Source organism: Canis lupus, chromosome 27 (genome assembly GCF_048164855.1).
Source record: "Canis lupus baileyi chromosome 27, mCanLup2.hap1, whole genome shotgun sequence".
NCBI classification, from domain to species: Eukaryota; Metazoa; Chordata; class Mammalia; order Carnivora; family Canidae; genus Canis; species Canis lupus.
This window is the reverse complement of record NC_132864.1, coordinates 20,978,903-20,998,519: the sequence shown is the minus strand read 5'-3', so window position 1 is coordinate 20,998,519 and position 19,617 is coordinate 20,978,903. Positions and strand designations below refer to the sequence as shown.

The 19,617-nt window shown below is 45.5% G+C and overlaps 1 protein-coding gene and 1 long non-coding RNA gene across 6 annotated transcripts in view; one reads left to right on the top strand and one right to left on the bottom strand.

Moving 5' to 3' along the window:
- VSIG10 (V-set and immunoglobulin domain containing 10) overlaps positions 1–18,086 on the top strand; it is a 36,552-nt gene extending 18,466 nt beyond the window's left edge. For 3 of the 5 annotated variants that reach the window (XM_072802727.1, XM_072802729.1, XM_072802726.1), the window contains 6 exons: positions 879–1,139; positions 8,819–9,112; positions 11,777–11,887; positions 12,188–12,203; positions 14,123–14,343; positions 15,318–18,086. In XM_072802727.1, coding sequence (XP_072658828.1) covers positions 879–1,139; positions 8,819–9,112; positions 11,777–11,887; positions 12,188–12,203; positions 14,123–14,343; positions 15,318–15,373 — 959 coding nt within the window. In that variant the 3' untranslated portion in view covers positions 15,374–18,086. The remainder of the gene's footprint in view (positions 1–878; positions 1,140–8,818; positions 9,113–11,776; positions 11,888–12,187; positions 12,204–14,122; positions 14,344–15,317) is intronic. The other 2 variants (XR_012019282.1, XM_072802728.1) reach the window with 2 other exon arrangements.
- Positions 67–11,036, bottom strand: LOC140619394 (uncharacterized). The gene is made up of 4 exons (XR_012019284.1): positions 10,326–11,036; positions 9,527–9,602; positions 8,178–8,233; positions 67–1,209 (listed from the first exon to the last, which is right to left on the bottom strand). It is a non-coding gene; the product is annotated as an uncharacterized lncRNA (long non-coding RNA).
- Positions 18,087–19,617: the final 1,531 nt, after the last annotated feature.

Genomic DNA, 19,617 nt, shown 5'->3' with positions numbered 1-19,617 from the left:
ACATATATAATACATACATAATATACATAGATACACATAATATACACATATAATGTGTGTGATTTTTCATATATAGTTTTTTTTTTAAGATTTTATTCATTTATTCATGAGAGAGAGAGAGAGAGAGAGAGGCAGAGACACAGGCAGAGGGAGAAGCAGTCTCCCTGCAGGGAGCCTGATGTGGGACTCGATCCTGGGTCTCCAGGATCAGGCCCTGGGCTGAAGGCAGCGCCAAACCGCCAAGCCACCTGGGGGCCCATTCATATATAGTTATTAACACATGGGTTACATTGGATTTCTAACTTTATAACTTGTTAAATTTTTATGTGTTTAGTAATATATGCACATAATAAAAAGGTATATGTTAATAAAAAGGAAATATATGTTAAGTAATATATGCATATAATAAAAAGGAGGTATATGTTAATAAGAGGTGGGAGTGAATCCCACCTGTAACTCCCCCTGGGGACCAGCACTGTTCAGTAGGACTTTTTTGATGATGGAGATGTTCTATTCTGTGTGGTTCCATACAGTGGCCACCCACCACATCTGGTTCTGGAGCCCTTGAAATGTGTGTGGTATGATGGAAGAACTAAGTTTGTAATGGAATACAATTAATTTAAATGCAAATAGCCACACTTAAAGGCCATTGTGGCTAGTGAGAAATGCAAAGATGAATGAGGCCCACATCCTTGGAGATGTAACACTTAGCCCAGGAGATAAGTTGTGACACAACTAGTTTGTGCTAAGGATCTATTTCGGGGTATGCTCACTGGGCATGATGTTTCTCTGATACCCTGGTTCTGTAATCCCTAGAGCCAGCTCAAGGGCTGATCTTAGAGCCTGTGACTAAGTCCACATCCTCTGGTGTTTTTCAGTTCCCCCTCCATCAGCCCCTCAGTGTTGGGCAGAGATGTCACAAGGATCGCTCATGCTGCAGCTCACCTGTCGCTGGGACGGAGGATACCCAGACCCAGACTTCCTGTGGACAGAAGAGCCAGGAGGTGTGGTCGTGGGGATGTCAAAGCTGGGGGTAAAGATGCTGAACCAGTCCCAGCTGTCAGATGGCAAGAAGTTCAAGTGTGTTGGGAGCCACATAGTGGGGCCGGAGTTGGGAGCCAGCTGCGTGGTACAGATCAGTGAGTCTGGATTGCCTTGTCTTGGGTTGGGGTCCACCCATCTTTATTCTGAGAAAACCATCTGCAAGGTCTGGGAGAGAAATCCCAAGATGTCACAGTGAATTGAATGTTTCTTCTTTTCTTTTATGTTTCCTTCCTTTCAAACTTTAAAGATGCTTAACCAAGCTTTCTTGGTTCTCATCCAAACTGTTTTCCACTTGACAAATACTAATTAAGCGCTTGCTACATGCCAGATACAATTTCTAGGTATTGGAGATGGAGCCTGAATGATATGGGTGTGGTTCACTTATTAGCTATCTCCTATTATGTAACAAACACCCCCAGACTTAATGGCTTAAAACAACAAATCGTTTGTTTATCCTATGATTTCTGTGGGCCAGGAATTCAGACAAGGTACAGTGAGGATGGTTTGCCGTGGCTCTATGATTCCTGGGTTTTAGCTGCAAGACCTAGTTGGGAGGGTTGAAATTGTCTGAAGGACCTATTTCCAAGGTGCTCACCCACACGCCTGGCAGGTGGCTTCTTTTCCACATGGGCCTCTCCACAAGGCCCCTTGTCTGTCTTTACAACATGGTGCTGGCTTTCCCCAGAGCAAGTGATGCAAGAGGGAGCAAGCCAGGCAGACACTAGCTATCTTTTCTCTGAACCACCCAGCTTCAGTAGTCACAAGGCATCCCCACTGCCTATTCTGTTCATTAGAAATGAGTCACTCATTCTGGCTCCACTTTCAAGGGGAATGGATGGAATTGGGCTCCACTTCTTTTTAAGATTTTATTTATTTATTTGAGAGACAGAGAGTGAGAGAGAGAACATGAGCAGGGGGAGCAGCAGAGGGAGAAGCAGGCTCCCTTCTGAGCAGGGAGTACCCCGGGATCATCATCTGAGCCAAAGGCAGATGCTTAACTGACTGAGCCATCCAGGCACCCCTGGGCTCCACCTTTTTGGAGGGAAGAGTGTCAAATAATTTTTGGATATGTTTTTGTTTTTGTTTTAAAGATTTTATTTATTTATTCATGAGAGGCAGAGGCACAGGCAGAGGAAGAAGCAGGCTCCCTGCATGGAGCCCGATGTGGGACTTGATCCTGGGACTCCAGGATCACACCATGGGCCAAAGGCAGGCACTCAACCGCTGAGTCACCCAGGCATCCCTTGAAAGTGTTTTTGAAACCACGACCATTCCTCTTTCATAGAGCTCAAATTCTTTTGTGTGGGGTGGGGGGTGAAAAGAAGGCAAAAAGTCCAAACACAAGTGAGGTAGGTTCAGATAGTGATAATAATTGTGAGGAGGATAAAGTGGGGTGTGTTAAAGACTCTTCCTAGGGGGCAGGGAGATCTCCTTGTGGCAGTGGTATTTTGAGCAGAGGCCTGAAGGATGAGAAGGATCTGACCAGGTGGACCGAGTATTCCTGGCAGAAGGAATAGCAAATGCTAAGGCCCTGAGTTGGAAATGTACATGGCACTTGAGGAACTGAGTGAAGGCCAGTGTAGCCAGAGTATTATACATGAGGTACCCATAAGGCTAGATGGCTGTTGTGTATTGAATTGTGTCTCCCTAAAAAGATCTGTTCAAGTCCTAGTCCTGGGTACCTGCAGATGTGGCCATATTTGGAATAAGAGTCTTTGCAGATTTCATTAAGTTGAGGTCCTACTAGGTTAGGATGGTCTCTATTCCCCTGACTGGGATCCTTACAAGAAGAGGGACATTTGGACACAGACACATGGGGACAGTGCCGCATGGTGTTGGAGGTAGGGACTGTAGTGCTGTGTCTATAAGCCTGAAATGCCCATGATTGCTGGTGATGACTGGAAGCTAAGACGGGGCATGGGATGGTGTCTCCCTCAGGAACCTCCAAAGGAATCAAGCCTGCTGACACACTGATTTCAGACTTTTGAGTTTCTGAGCTGTGAGAGGATGGATTTCTGTAGTCTTATGATGCCGAGTTTGTGGTACTTTGGTATAGCAGCCCCAGGAATCTAACACAATAGTAAGCAAGGACAGAGAGTGTTGGGTTTTGTTGGCCATGCTGAGGGTTTTCCTCACAGTTTATCAGGATAATCCTCAGAGATGTGGCCATGGAGAGCTGGCCTGCTGAGAAGTAAGCCTTGCTATATTCCAGGACATGCTGGTTTTCTCAGGCAAGTGGCATTCCCATGGTTGACACTCCCCCACTGACTCATTCAGCAAACATGCCCCGAGTGTCTCATCTGTGTCTGGTACCTGGCTGGTCTTGGGCAACATAAGAGACCAAGATTCACTTTCTGCATTAGAATAGGGCTTGGCAAACTGTGGCCCATGGGCCAAATCCAGCCCAACTGATACTTTGCAATTTTAGTTTGAATGAGATATAATTCCCATAACCTCAACTTCACTATTTCAAAGTGTCTAAGGTGGTAGTTTTTAGTACATTTACAATGCTATATTACCATCACCACTATTTACTTCCAGAACATTTCCATTACCTCACAAAGAAGCCCTCTACCCACTGGCAGTGACTCCCTTCTAGAAAGACCATGTGAGAGTACTTAGTTCCCTGTGTTTCCACTGACCTTGAGTGTTATCATTAATTTTTTAGACTTTTTTCCTATTTGCTCATTAAGACATGGCGTAACTATTTCGATTTGGGTTTCTTTGATCCTAGCAGAGTTGACAATATTTTATGCTTACTGGTTCCCTATATCTCATCTATGAATTATCTCTTCATGTCTTGTCTATTTTTCTATTAGGTTCATCTTTTCCTATTATTCCCTAGGAGTACTTTTTCTTTTTTTTAAAGATTTTATTTTTTTTTATTTTTATTTTTTTTAAATTTTTATTTATTTATGATAGTCACACACAGAGAGAGAGAGAGAGGCAGAGACACAGGCAGAGGGAGAAGCAGGCTCCCTGAAGGGAGCTCCATGTGGGACTCGATCCTAGGACCCTGGGATCATGCCCTGAGCCAAAGGCAGACGCTCAACCGCTGAGTCACCCAGGTGACCCCCTAGGAGTACTTTATATTAACTTTGTCAGTTAATTTCATAGAACTATCATGCGTGTCATAGGTATTTTTCTGTCCTCCTTGGCTCCTAAACTACATTTATGCCTCATTTCTGCTGGTGTTCAGCAATTTCTGATTTTGAAGGTCACCTCTGTCATAACCTGCTTTTTTTAGGTTTCTGGGCTCTGAAGTTCTTTTCCTGTTTCCAAATCATTAACATGTTGTTTTCCACCCTCCCAATAACCTGCAGGTTAGGACAGTTTGTAAGTTGCAGATGTGACATGATATGAATGGACTCACCCAAGATCACCCAGCTTTGGGTGACTGGGCCAGCACTTAGCCCAGGGTGGTCTGACTCCAGAACCCTTGCCTCCCTTGCGAACCCCCTTCCTTGGGACCTAATCCAGCAAATCTTCCTGGGCAAGAGTTATGTACTCAGCATGGCACTGGGCACTGTGGAGGAATACCGAGTCCTGACCTTTGAAGGACGTGAAATTTACTTGGAGAGAGAAGTCTGAGAAACATGAAATAGGGAAGTGGCTGTATCACAAGGATAGTGACATCAACAGTTATTGAGTGCAAGGTGCTGCGCTCAGTATTTGCCACACAGTATCTTGCTTGTGCTCACAACCACCCTGTGAGCTGAGTGTTCCTATTATCTTTGCATAGTAGTTTCCTGGGGCTGTTGTAACAAAGCACCACAAACATGGTGGCTTAAAACAACAGACATTTATGCTGACCTAGCTCTGGAGGCTAGAAGTCTGAATCTGAGGTATTGGCAAGGTCGTGTGGTCATTGAAGGCTCCAGGGTAGAACCCTTCCATGTCTCTCCTGGCTTCTTATGCCACCAGGTGTTCTTGGCTGGTGGCTGCCATCCCTCTCATCTCTGCCTTTGTCTCCATGTGGCTTTCTCTATGTGCTTGTCTCTCTCTCTGTCTTCTTCTATTGTAATATGATGTCAGTCACTGGGCTTAGGGCTCACACTAAACCCAGGATGATTTCATCTTGAGATCCTTATCCAGTTACATCTGCAAAGACCCTGTTTCCAAATAAGGTCGCATCCTGGGATTCCAGGTGGATGTGAATTTGTGGCAGACGCTGTGTGTTCCCTTTTACGGATGATGGAGCAGAGGCAATGGGCTTGACCTAACCTCTGCAGCAGGAAGGAGGACACACGCTCACTGTGGTGTCTGATGAAGACTTCTGAAATGGGCCATGGACAGGAAGTCCCAGGACATGACTAAGTAAGCGACTGACCTTGAGAGAGGGGGAGATGGCAGAGGTAGGTGACAGGTTTGGTGTTATTTCCTCCATCCCTTAGTTTTTTCTGCAGATCCTGAGTCGCCATTCCTGTGGCTTCTGAGACTTGGCCAGTAATTTGAATCTAAATATGTGCTCAGAATTAAGAAATATGTCTGGAGGAAAGAGCTGACTAGAAAGGAAACAGGCACAAGAGCCTAGAACCTTCCTGACTCTGACGTTGTCCAGTTATCCCCTGTCCCTTCTTGGTCACATGGGCCCAGAGCATTTCAGCCTTGCTGTCCATCCAGGTCACCTGGGGGTCTGGTTAAAAGGCAGATTCTAACTCTCTATGTTTGGGATGGGCCTGAGATTCTGCATTTCTAACCAGCTACCAGGAAGTGCTGATGCTGCTGGTCCAGGTACCGTACTTTGAACAGCAGAGCCCTTGGGGAAGAAGGAGTCTCTAGATCATTTCACTTGGGAGGACCAGTAAGTCATTGAAAAGTAATGTTAGTAGTGCCTGGCTGGCTTAGTCTGTAGACCATGTGACTCTTGATCTTGGGGTCGTGAGTTCAGACCCCACATTGGGCATAGAGCTTACTTTAAAAAAAAAAAAAAAGGAAACGTGATATTAATGCCCACCTTTGGGATGCAGAACAGTGTAGTCCCCAAAATGATGAAAAGGGATGCTTTTGGGGATTCGTGCTGCCTACACCTTTCTTTGAATTGTTGGTAGCCTCTATGCTGAAGAAAACCACTCACACCTTGGTAAGCGGAAGCACTAACCAGCCCCTGATGTAAAGGCCCTTGTTTTGTCCATCTCTTACAGATGTAAGGGCCCTGCATGCCACCCACCTCCACCTTTTTTTTTTTTTAAGATTTTATTTATTTATTCATGAGAGACACATTGAGAGGGAGAGGCAGAGACATAAGCAGAGGTAGAAGCAGGCTCCCCGCAAGGAGTCCAATGCGGGACTCAATCCTGAATCCTGGGATCACCCCTTGAGCCGAAGGCAGCCGCTCAACTGCTGAGCCACTCAGGCATCCCCCCACAACCTCCACCCTTGACTCCACCCCTGCACGCAGCATCCCACCCTTGACTCCATCCCTGCACGCAGCATTGTCTTAAGTGAAAGAAACTCTTTGAATTTCTAGATGCCATACCAGCCATTTGGGTGATTTGGCTTTTTGAGGGTGAAAGCTCAAAAGGGGCCACCAGGTGGATAGTTTGTTTTGCTTTTTATACAGGGCGAGGAGGCCATTTCTCAAACTTTGGTTTGGGGGCCCCTGAATTCCAACATACTGATGAAGCTTGTCACTGCTTCAGGCTTTGTGACCCCAAAGGAGATAGGAAGAGGGGAAGGTATGATTTAGCAACATTGGAGGACCTGATGGTTGATCCAGAAAGGGGCGTAACACATGAGTTTCCTGAGCAAACCTAGGTTAAGAGGACTCTCTTGCTGACCTGATTTAGGGGGAGAGGCTCTGAGCTGTTCCACACTCCCAGCTTGCCCTCCACATGCATTCATTGCCCCTTCTCTCCTCCCAGGGTGCCAGCAGTGAAACCCTAGATTGTCTCTTGGAACAACTGCTGGTAGGAAGCGTGGGGTTTCATTCTCCCAGGCAGGAGCTCAACATGCCACTTGGTATCCTTCAGCTGCCAAAAATATAGGCTTAATATATCACCCAAGATGAATTTTAGACCGTTCCCAGGAGGGCGTATGTTTTGGGAAAAGGCTTCTGCCATAAAGAGAATAAATGGATCGCTGGAGGAGACGTTACAGTTCCCTGTGTCCCACTCGGATCAGACCCCAAGACCATGGGGATGCTTCGCTGTCTAGGACAGACTTGTGATAGACAGACTAATGCTACCCACACAAAGATGTCCATGTCCTAATCCCTGTGACTGTTTTACCTCACATGGCAAAAGAGACTTTGCAGCTGCGATTAAGATCTCGAGATGAGAGATTATCCTGGATTATGAGGGTGGGCCCCACGTCATTACAAGGGTCCTTCTAAAAGGGAGGCAGGAGGGTCAGAGTCAGTAGCAGGAGACATGATGACAGATTGAGGTTGGAGCTATGCAGGGAGGGGCCAGGAGCCAGGGAATGCAGGTAGTTTTGGAAAGCTGAGAGAGCAAGGAAATGGACCCCTCCCTGGAGCCTCCAGAAGGAATGAGCTTTGGCAACACCTTGACTCAAGCCCCATAAGATCATTTCCAGCTTCTGGCCTCCACAACTATGAAAGAATAAAAATGTTTGTTGTTTTAAATCACTCAGTTTGTGGGAATTTGTTACAGAAGCACTAGGAAGTGAATACAGCTGCCTTACTGTCCCCTCGAGTGCTCTTGGCAGGCTCTGCACCCATTTTTTTTTGTATGAGCGATGTGGCTATGGAAGCCTATAGCATAGACGTGAGGGGTGTGGGCTACAAAAGCCTGGTATAGTCTGGGCTTATAAGAGTAACCAACTCTGAGCACCTGGGTGGCTCAGTTGATTGAGAGTCCAACTCTTGATTTCAGCTCAGCTCATGATCTCAGGGTTGTGAGACTGAGCCCCACACCTGGCTCTGCCCTCAGCTGGGAGTCTGCTTGGGATTCTTCCTCTCCTTCTCCCTCTGCCCTTCCCTCCCTGCATACCCCCCCACCCCCGCTGTTTGCATACTCTCTGAAATAAATAAAATCTTTAAAAAAAAAAAAAAGTAACCAACTCATCCTGGTTTGCCCAAGACTTCTCTGAAAGCACCATATCTCAGGAACCCCCTCAGGCTTCAGCAAACTAGAACAGTTGGTTACCCCAGATCCTCAGTGCATACTTACCTGGTTATATGACTTGAGCAAGTTATATAACTGTCTGTGGGTCTCAGTTTCCTCACCTGCAAAATGGGGTCAATAAGTTTAATAGTGCCTAGCCCATAGTAGATGCTAAATAAATGTTAGCTGTTATTATTAAATGACACCAAGCACAGTACAGAAATTCCTGGAGCTGCTTCATTAAATATTCTTTTTCTTAATTAATTAATTGAGAGAAAGAGAATGAGTGGGGGAAGAGGCAGAGGGAGAAGCTGACTCATAGCTGAGCAGAGAGCCTGTTGTGGGGCTTGATCCCAGGACCCTGGGATCATGACCTGAGCTGAAGGCAGACCCTTAAATGACTGAACCACCCAGGTGCTGGGAAGGTAATAATAATCTTTTTTTTTTTTTTTAAGATTTTATTTTTTTATTCATGAGAGACACACACAGAGAGAAAGAGGCAGAGACATAGGCAGAGGGAGAAGCAGGCTCCATGCAGGGAGCCCGACATGGGACTCGATCCCAGGTCTCCAGGATCAAACCTGGGGTGAAGGTGGTGTTAAACCACTGAGCCACCCGGGCTGCCCAGGTAATAATATTCTTGAAAATTTCAGGCCACAGCTTGAATCTCCCTGAACATTTGTCTTTCTTTACCTTCTGATCACCAGGGAGCCCCTCCCTTCTCTCTGAGCCCATGAAGACTTGCTTCGTGGGGGGCAATGTGACACTCACCTGCCAAGTGTCTGGAGCCTACCCCCTTGCCAAGATCCTGTGGCTGAGGAACCTCACCCAGCCTGAGGTGGTCATCCGGCCCAATGGCCACTATCTCATCACGCAGGATGGGCAGAGCTCTACTCTCACCATCCGCAACTGTTCCCAGGTTGTGGATGAGGGCTACTACGTCTGTCGGGCTGAGAACCCCGTGGGGGTGCGAGAGGTGGACATCTGGCTGAGTGTGAAAGGTGAGTGAGGGAAGTGGCCCCAAAGTAAGATGTTTGAGAGCTTCAGAGGACCTGGCACTGGCATAGGGAGGGATGGTTTGGTTCTTCCCTATACTCAGGTCACTGCCATCGGGAAGCAGGTATATCTGCTTGAGTGTGACTTGATGGGGTGGAAAAATTATTATCCAGTCCTAAATCTCTAACACTGCATAGGGATAAAGAAATAATTTGGGCAGCCCCGGTGGCTCAGTGGTTTAGCACCGCCTTTGGCCTGGGGTATGGTCCTGGACACCCAGGATCGAGTCCCATGTCAGGCTCCCTGCAAGGAGCCTGCTTCTCCCTCTGCCTGTGTCTCTGCCTCTCTCTCTGTCTCTCATGAATAAATAAATAAAATCTTTAAAAAAAAACAAAAAGAATTTTTGTTGGGGTACCTACCTAGCTCAGTTGGAAGAGCATGCAACTCTTGATCCCAGGGTGGTGAATTTGAACCCCACATCGGGTGTAGAGATTACTAAAAAAATGATAAAATAAAACTTAAAAAACAATAACTTGTTACATGCCAAAGAGTATGTATCAAAAATGTATTTTAAAAATATTAAAAATGTGAGTCATGAAGCCTGATAGTAAGGATATCTGAGAAATGCCATCCTGCTTAACATACAGAGCAGTGCCCACAATGCTGCAGTTATTTGTAGGTAGCATGGCCAGATTTAGAAAATGACAACAAAGCTAAAACAATGCCCACTTGATTTGCATTTCAGAAAAAACAAAGACTTTTTTTTTAGTCTAAATATATCCCACATTTTACATGGGACATACTTATGCTAAGACATGATTCATTGTTTATCTGAGATGTAAATTAAATGGTCATACCATATTTTTTCAGGCAACCCTACCTCTAGACCCCTTTCTAGTCTCATCCTGGGCCTCCTGAAAAAAGATAAGTACTATCCTGAATTTTTTTTTAAAAAAGATTTTATTTATTTATTCATGAGAGACACAGAGAGAGAATCAAAGACACAGGCAGAGGGAGAAGCAGGCTCCCCGCAGGGAGCCCAATGCGGGACTAGATCCCTGAACCTCGGGATCACGACCTGAGCCAAGGGCAGACACTCAAGGCGTCCCTGAATTTTTTTAATTCAAGAAGCTTTACTACATATGTGAAATGCTTGCTGCTTCCACTCCAGACTTTGTTCCCAGGATTTACTCATGCCACTGTGTAAATTATACTTACCTCTTCACTACTGTAGGATTATCTACTGTGTTGTGATTCCACAACTAAGTTACTAATTTTCCTGCTGATGGACCTTTGTATCGTTTCTGATTTTGTTGTGATGAACAAAAGTGATGCTATGAAAATCTTCTACCCAGCTCCTTGTGTACATATACAGTAGGTTCCCAGGCCAGTATTTCTCTAGGATATATGCAGAAGGAAGAGAAAGGAAGGATTATGCACATTTGTATCTTCATGGGATAATACCAAATTATTTTCCAAAGTGGTTGTACCAATTTCTGTTCAGAACATCAGCATTCAAGAGTGTTGAGTTTCTCCATATTTTGGCTTTGAGGTTTTGTGATTTAAGTGGAATCTTACTGTTCTGATTGGCCCTTCTATGGTTACTAAGAAGATTAAGCATTATTTCATGTTTATTTGCTATTTGTGTTTCTTCTGTGAAATAACACATTTATGTCTTTTGACATCTTCCCCTTTCTTACAGATATGTAGGAGTTCTTTAGAAATTCTGCATACTAATTCCTTATAGTTTTACATGTTAGAAATATCTCCTTTTAGTTTGTTCATCCTTTTTTTTTTTTTTTTTTTTGCTTTCTTTCTGGTATCCTTTGATTAGCATTCTTTTATGTAGTTGATTTTATGAATCTGACCTCATTAGTTTTTTTTATGTCTCAAGAAATCTTATCTCTGCCACACCATAAAGATACTATCCTATACTTCTAAAAAGTTTTAATATTTTGCCTTTCATAGTTAAATCTTTGATCTGTCTAGAATTGATTTTTGTGAATGGTATGAGGATCAAGTTTCTCCCTGGCCCAATTTTGGATAGCCATTTATTCCAGTACCATTCTTGAATAATTCCTCTTTTATTGACTAATCTGTTATATATCAAATTTTCTTTTATGTGTAGACTGTTCTTGGATTCTTTGTTCTGTTCCCATTCATCACTGTTTCTCATAGCCCCAATAGCCCCCATTTTTATTTCTGTGGCCTTATAAAGTCTTGATGTCTGACAAACACATGGAGATTTTAACTTTCCTTTTTTTTTTTTTTTAATTTATGATAGTCACAGAGAGAGAGAGAGAGGTAGAGACACAGGCAGAGGGAGAAGCAGGCTCCATGCACCGGGAGCCCGACGTGGGATTTGATCCCGGGTCTCCAGGATCGCGCCCTGGGCCAAAGGCAGGCGCTAAACCGCTGCGCCACCCAGGGATCCCAGATTTTAACTTTCCAATGTTCTTTTGCATCACATGCTTCATTTGCTACCCACAAACTGTCAGAGGGAGGGAAATGAGATATTTATCTTGCTTTATGGAGAGGTCATATGCCTTGCTGAAGATCATGGAACCAAAATAGGACTAAGATCCAGGCAGAGGAAGGGAGGGAGGTGTTGCTCTTTTACCAGCATGTGTATCAGGTGGAAGAACCAGTAGTGTGATTTGTCTTTGCAGAACCTTTAAATATCGGGGGAATTGTGGGAACCATCGTGAGCCTCCTGCTGCTGGGACTGGCCATTATCTCAGGGCTTATGTTGTATTATAGCCCTGTGTTCTGCTGGAAAGGTAAGGATTTCTTGGGTCCCCCCTTCGTTTACCTTTTAGGCTTCTTGAAAGGGAGTGGGTGGGGGAAGGAGGCCCCTGTTGTGCTCCCACCTCACATCCCGTTCCATAGGCTTCTTCACTGGGTCCTGGTGTGCAATAATGAATAACTTAAGTATCATTCCTGAACACCCTGTCTGTCACCTATCACATTGGGTCAATTTTTCTCAGTTGTCAGTTCTTTTGTAAATGTTACATTAAAAACTTTTGTGAGGCTGAAATGGATGTTACTGGATATTAATTTTTTTTCCTTTCTCCCTTCAGTAGGAAACACTTTCAGGTGAGTGTTCCTAGAGTCAAGTCAAAAACCCATTTCCATGATCTGTCTTCACTGCCATTTTTGTTTTCTTTCATAAAAGCAATAACAGCAGCCACTGTTAAAGACCTGGCATGAGCCAGACACTGGTGCAGAGGCTTCACTGGGCATTATTAGAAACTCTTTTGTAATTTCTTCAGCCTGGTGGTGGCACCTGCATTTTCCCAATAAGGAGATGGACGCTCAGGGAAGTAAAGTAATTTCTGCAAGCTCACCCAGGAAATGAATGGCAGTGCCTGTGTTTGGATCCAGGTCTAAGTGATTCCAAAGTCTATATGTTCTTTTTTCAATGCCAGACCTCAGGGCAGGGCACCTTGCTGGGCTCTCATTGAAGCATAAAGACAGTGTGTATGCCGTGAGCCCAGTCATTTGTGCCTTTATTTAATTTTCTAAAAAGGAGCTGAAAAGAATAAGTCATAGTCTTATAGCATGTTTTAGAAAATTAGTCTGAGCATGCCCAGAAGCCCCTTCCAAAAGGAAATCTCAGAATGGGTATGTGGGTGGCTCAGTTGGATAAGCGTCCAACTCTTAATTTTGGCTCAGGTCATGATCTCAGGGTCGTGGGATTGAGACCTCAGACTCAGTGCTCAGTGTGCTCAATGTGCTCAGTGTGGAATCTGCTTGTCCATCTCCCTCAGCTCCTCCCCCTCCCTCAGCTCCTCCCTCAGCTCCTCCCTGTGCTTGTGCACTCTAGCTCTAAAATAAATAAATAAAAACTTAAAAAAACAACAACGGGGGAACCAGCCCCCTAGGGGCAAGGTAACTAAATGGAATTTGTGTATTTTTTTTAAGATATTATTTATTTATTCATGAGAGACATGCAGAGAGAGGCAGAGACACAGGCAGAGGGAGAAGCAGGCTCCATGCAGGAAGCCCGATATGGGACTCGATCCCAGGACTCCAGGATCACACCCTAGGCCAAAGGCAGGCGCTAAACCTCTGGGCCACCCAGGGATCCCCAGGAACTTGTGTATTTCATTTCCTAAGGAGATCCTGGGTTAGAGCAAAGAACTCTTCTCTTTGTTTCTCTTAACCAGTTTATAAAGGGATATTACAGTTCTGGGGTCATCTTTCATGGGAATATGTTACCTTTACTGCCCTGTATTTGAGGGCCATCTTCCCAGGGAATCTTTCATTCCCCAGGCTTATTTCTCACAGGAGAAGGCAGCAAGGCATAGTGGAAAAACACTTTGGAACTAGTGGACCTGGATTCAGATTGCGCCTCTGCCGTTCCCAAGCCCTATGTTCATGGAAAATCCCTGACCCTGTCTGAGCCTCTGTCTCCTCATTGGTTTTCCAGAAGGAGACTGTGAAGATTACAGGAAAATTTAATGCTCCTAGCATTGTGACTGGCCCATCACATGTGTAAGAAATGTACAGGTTGATTGGGTAGGCAGAGCCAGCAATGAACTGGAGAAGAATTAAATGCTAACCCCCTGGGCATGGACTCCCAAGTGCAATCATAGTTCATGGCTTGCGGGGAGGAAGAGGACCTTACCTGGGCCTTGAATAAAGAGTAGGAGGTGAAATTTCAGTAAGTAGAGAAGTAAGGGGCATTTTAGGAAAAGAACACAGCATTCGTGTACGAGCTGCGGGGGGAACTAAAATGGTAGGTCCCTGAAACAAAAAGTCCTACTTGCCCAAAGAGCAGGGGGGAGTAATGAAACCCACCTAGGATGATATGTGATTTCTGTAGGGATCTGTGGCAGCATCTCTTTGAGAGATTATAGCCACAATGTTCTCTCTTAACCGAGCTGAATGCACAAGAATTTTCCATGTTACAAAAGAGGTTGCCATAAATCTAGTGTTTTCTATTTGGCGAGGGCTGATGTTAGAGAAAAATGGAGTACCGTCTTGATTATTTCTCTCCCTTTGGAAATTAGGGGGCAAGACATGGGTGATGTCATGGTTTTGGTGGATTCAGAAGAAGAGGAAGAGGTAGAGGAGGAAAATGCTGCAGAAGAGGAGGAGGAAGAAGAGGAAGAAGCAAACGAGGGGGAGGAGTCACCAGAAGAAATCCCTAAGCATGGTCACATTCATAGAGTGACTGCACTGGTGAACGGGAATGTTGACTGGATGGCCAATGGTCTCCAGGCTTTGCAAGGTAAGCTCTTTTTCTTTCAAAGCACTCTGCTGGGTTGCAGTGGGATTCCCAGTGAGCATCTCTCTATGAGGTGTGTTTCATTTTTGTTGTGTTTTGTTTAAGATTTTATTTATTCACAAGAGACACAGAGAGACAGAGACATAGGCAAAGGGAGAAGTAGGCTTCCTACGGGGAAGCCTGATATGGGATTTGATCCTGGGACTCCAGGATCATGACCTGACCAAAGGCAAATACTCAACCACTGAGCCACCCGGGTGCTCTGAGTTTCCTTTTTTTTTTTTAAAGGGTGGGGAAGTTAGTTAACGTTTAATCTAGGATCTACTGTCAACTCCGGACACTACAATTAAACTGGCAAACATTTATCAAGGCCTTGCTCCAGGAAGGGCACAATATTGGCATTGTTAGGAGAATATAAAAAGACCGATCGTAATTGTACACAGAGAGCTTTACAAGATCAGTTAGAGTGTACCGAGGAACACTTGGGGAAAATTAAAGTGGAAGCAAGATTTAACCGTCACTGTGAGAGAACATAGAGAAACCGTCACAAGGAGGAATCTGATTATTGCCAGATGAATGATCGGCTTAAAAATAACAGGACCTCAGAGAGGTGAATGCCTTGAGGGGCTCTGCCTTGGTCGGGAGAAGCTAAATGGCGGAAGGAGGAGATGAGGCAAGTCTTTCAGGACAGTTGAGTTTGAAGAAGCAGAAAGGCAAGAGAGTATTCCAGATGAGGGGAACGGCACACACCAGGTTTATGCAGGGTAGATAGCATCAAGCACGTCTAGAGGATTCTGAGTGAAAGAACAGGAGAAAAGGGGAACATGCATCTGCCCCACCTGCTCCCCCATGACTTCCAGTTCTGAGGCCGACCAGTAAAGAACTGGCAGGTGCAGTGATTGCAAACTGAGGGTGTAGATAGAATGACCTCTCGCTGAGCTCCCTCAGATGCGGATCTGCTTTTCCCTCCTCTCCAGACAACAGCAGTGAGGAGCAGAGTGATATCATTCAGGAAGAAGACAGGCCTGTTTGAACAAGAGAACTGTCCTCCACGATCCTGTCCTAAAAGCTTGGAAAGCAATGTCGAAGATGAGCTTTTCATTCTGCTTTGACTTGACTTGTGCCCCTGCCTGAAGGCTTAAAATGGTTTGGGACTCTCAGCAAAACAAAAAACAAAAAAACATGGATTTTCTTCCCCCCCCCGGCCCCCCGCAAATTGGCTTGATTTGCTGTAAGTTTTCTCATGGATGTTAACAAGTGTTGGGGATGGGTAGCCAATAGGGGAAAGATGCATTTGCCCCCTGAGGTGCCTGTTCCACTGTGACTTCTGGCTTCATCTTGGTTGATGCTGATGCGGAGGTAGCAGGAGCAGGAGGAAGCACTTGACTTCCAGGCTCTCAGTGCACTATTTGTGGTCTGGGAGTAGCTTGCCCCAATACACAAGGGAATAGCATGCAGTGATAGAGACGCCTCCTTTGTCACTGTGCAGGGAAGCTGGAAAACCAGACATCCCCTGGAAAAGGTTAAGGAGGTGTCAGCCACTGATGCTAGTCAGAGGGAGGCACTTTGGCTCAGGTTCTGGAGCTGGAAACACCTAGGCTTGAGAGTAGGCCTTGTCACTTGCTTGTTCCTGGGCTCCGGCACGTTGCTTTACCCCTCCCTGGGCCTCTGTTTCCTCATCTGTAAAACAGGTGAAGTGATTACCTGCCTTATGGCACAGTGGGGACTGAATGAGGTATCTGTGGATGTGAAAGTGTCCAGGAGGTATTCAGTAGACAATTTCTTACCCTCTGGACTTTGCCCTCTCTAGTGGAAGAAACAATGTCAACTGTAAATTAGAAGCTGTTGCCTGGGTCTCTTGTTCTTTATAGAATGGTTTCAGAGGAGAGCATTATCAGAGCTCTCCTGACCATATTTGCTTCCCTGGAGGTATATAATTCTTTTCAAAAGAGGTAGGGGCCCCTAAGAGGAAGTGCCTTTCATTAGAACCTCTCATTTTGCAGAGCTTCATACTAATACAAAAGCCTCTTAGGTGATACCCTGGTAGCTTTCAGACTCTCCCATTCTCCTCTTTTTTCCTGTGGCTCCGAAAGAAGGCAGGAGAAATGTTTTGCAATGGAGTATCTGGTGATAAGTACTCCCTGGGCAGACTAGTTCATCTGGCCTCAGTTTCTCCATCTTGGAAATAGGAATGGGAAAAGTTGCTTCCTTCCTACTGCTTCTCTACACCTTATGAGGATGCATTGATCAATAATACTAAGTTTTGAATTAAATCAAATAACATCTGATGAGTTTAAGCTGTCTCCAGATCCCTATACAGCCCAGAGATTTTTCTTCTCTGATTTCATCCAAGCCTCTTAAATGTCAGAAACCTAATAAGGGTGCAAAAGACGTATGCTGAACATGAAAATCTGACTTGACTTTGCACTTTTTAATGCTCATATCCTGCTTAATAGGCAAGACCTAGGGCTTCAGAGAGAGCTTCCTTTCTCCAAATAACAGGGACTGGGATTCAGGTAAGATAAGAAACTGGTTATCTGCAGCCTTCCCCTGCAGCTGTGGTGTAGAGGGGGTCTATTTTCTTGGATGGATGAAAAGGCTGTACTGAGCAAATCTCTAGAAGTGAGCCCTGTCCCCAGCTTGGAGCCCTGTGGATCGCAGGAGCTGACTGCACTTTCCACCCCTCAGGAATAGGTGCGAACTGCAATTCTTGCGTGCTCAGGCTTCTGTTGCCTAGTACTTCCTGTACTTCATCCCTCTGGATGGCTAAATTAGTGTTTTAGAACAGGAGACTTGAGTTGCTTCTAAAGTCACTGAACTCTGAGCTCATGTCCCTTTAGAATCTTCTGTGATTCTGTGAATTTGAGAGTTCACTCTACAGAGTCAACCATATTTAAAAAAAAAGAAACAGGAAAAGAAGTCCCTAGATACGAACCCAGAGAATGATTTGAAAGATGACTGAGATGCTTTCCATAACTACTTCTTCTCTTGCATATGCACCTGATGATGGGAAATCTCTGGAGAAGGATTTTTCCACTAGCAGTTGGGGGCTTCCAGGTCTTATTGCCAAACACTATAAACCCTAGGTTAGCTGAGCCACAACTTCTGTCGCTTGTTTCTGAGCCCTGTGTGTACATCGATATAGCTGGGCCAGTTAAGAGCACAGGTACTGGCGGTCTTCAAGTTTTAAGGATTTTTAAAGAATTAGGGCTTTCTTTTAAGATGATCCAACCCCAAACTACAAACATGTTGATAGTGGGTTACAAACTGTGTGGCAAAGTCCAAGTTGTTACATTGTGCTGTTACACAATCTTATCTGAATGTATTGTGAACTCCAAGATCTGTTTATCAGGACCAGGAAGATAAATACTTAAGGGCTATCACAACTGACATTTCAGAAGGCAATCCTGTGGCTTTGAAATTAGTTCTAATTCTCACAAGCACATACAGGCCCTATTCCTGCAGATAGCCCATGATGAAAAACTTCCATAATGCATGCACCGAAATCTGCAAAATCATCCCTGCCAGGTAAAATTTATTGTGATGCAGGAAGTACCAACTGGTAATTCTCACCACGGACTGACCAGGAACTGTTGCGAAGAAGAATGAGCAGATCCCTCTGCATTATTTACATTTTAATATTTGGTGTGTGATGGGGGTGGGGGGAATGGGCAAGAGAAATTTATTCTGAGGTATAATATGGATTTTTTAAAAAAGATTATGGAATAAAGTTATTTTTAAATAAATGCTTTCATGATCTTGATTTAGATTTGATTAGTAAACAAAGATTTGGAGAAATGGATTTGCCTCCCCTTGTTGTTGTTTTTCTTTTTTTCCTACCTTTACTACCAATACTTACCTGTATTGGTGATGATAGCATTCTCATTGCCATTTTATTGTTTGTACATACTCTCACACTCACTGAGACACCTGCACCTTTCCTGATCTGAGAAACTTGTTCTTCCATTTTTAAAAAAATTATTTATGAATGAGAGACACAGAGAGACTCAATCCCAGGACCCCGGGGATAACGACCTGAGCCAGACCTGAGCCAGGCCTGACTGAGCACAAGGCAAATAAATGCTCAAACACTGAGCCACCCAGGTGCCTCTTCTCCATTTCTTTCCCCCCCCCCCCTGCATACGCATGGTTTTGGTCAGACTGCATGCTTTCTAACATGAAAGGACTAGGGTAGCAGTCTTCAGGGAGAAGAACATGGATCTGCTTGGACTGTCTGAAATGATGAATGCTATCAGCTGTCCTGTAGCTCTGAGCGGCCTTGGAGTTCTTCACCGCACTCAGCTAACTGCAGCCCCTATAACATCTACACATCCCTCCAGATTTCCTGCTCTAGACCTCAGTGCTTAGAGGAAGCTTTCAGTCCCCCTCTTAGGTCATTCCTCCTCCCACCAAACCCGCTTTCTTTACTGCGCTCCAGGTTGCCTCTGCTGCCCCCCACTTTGCTCCCCAGCTCTTCTTATTCCCTAACAAAACCCTTAACCTCAGTATCCCAGGTTCCTTTCAACCCAGCCCCTCCCTTTGACTATGTGTGGGGTTTTTTTTTTTTTGTTTTTTTTTTGTTTTTTTTAATTTTATTGATTCATGAGAGACAGAGACACAGGCAGAGGGAGAAGCAGGTTCCCTGTGGGGAGGCCGATGGGGGACTAGATCTCAGGACCCCGGGATCACGACCTGAGCCAAAGGCAGATGCTCAACCACTAAGCCACTCAGGTGCCCCTATGTGTGGGTTTAATCCCCCCAAGAAGGTTCCTGAGCCCCCACCGTGCCCCTGTTTCACTTCTCTCCGTGCAGTCCCCCAACACCTCTTTCCGCGACCTCCAGCCCTCCCGGGTCACACCCATGTTTACCCAGCTTCTCCATTTTTGGACCCCCGCTCTTCTGGGATCCCCCCCTCTTTTGGTCCGGCCCGCTGCCTCTTTCCTCACCGCCCATTTTAACCCGGACACGCTCGTTTTCACCCTCCATTTCCCGCTGGGCTGGTCTTTTTCTGGTTCCCACGCTTTAGAAGCCGGGGCGCACCCCGTCCTCTGGTCCTCGTTCATTCCCAGCCCCGGAGCTAGGCTCCTCCGCCACGGCTCCCGTGTAACCTCCGAGTCCCCGGCCCCAGCGCCCCCATTTATTCCGCAGTCTCGTTCCTTCCCTACCCCCGTCTCAGCGGCTCCAGGGGGTTCCCGGGCCCCCCTCCCCAGTTCTCTCCTCGCCCTCCGCCACCCCCCAGCTCCCCCGATCCCTGGCGTCTTCAGGTCTTCGCTCTCC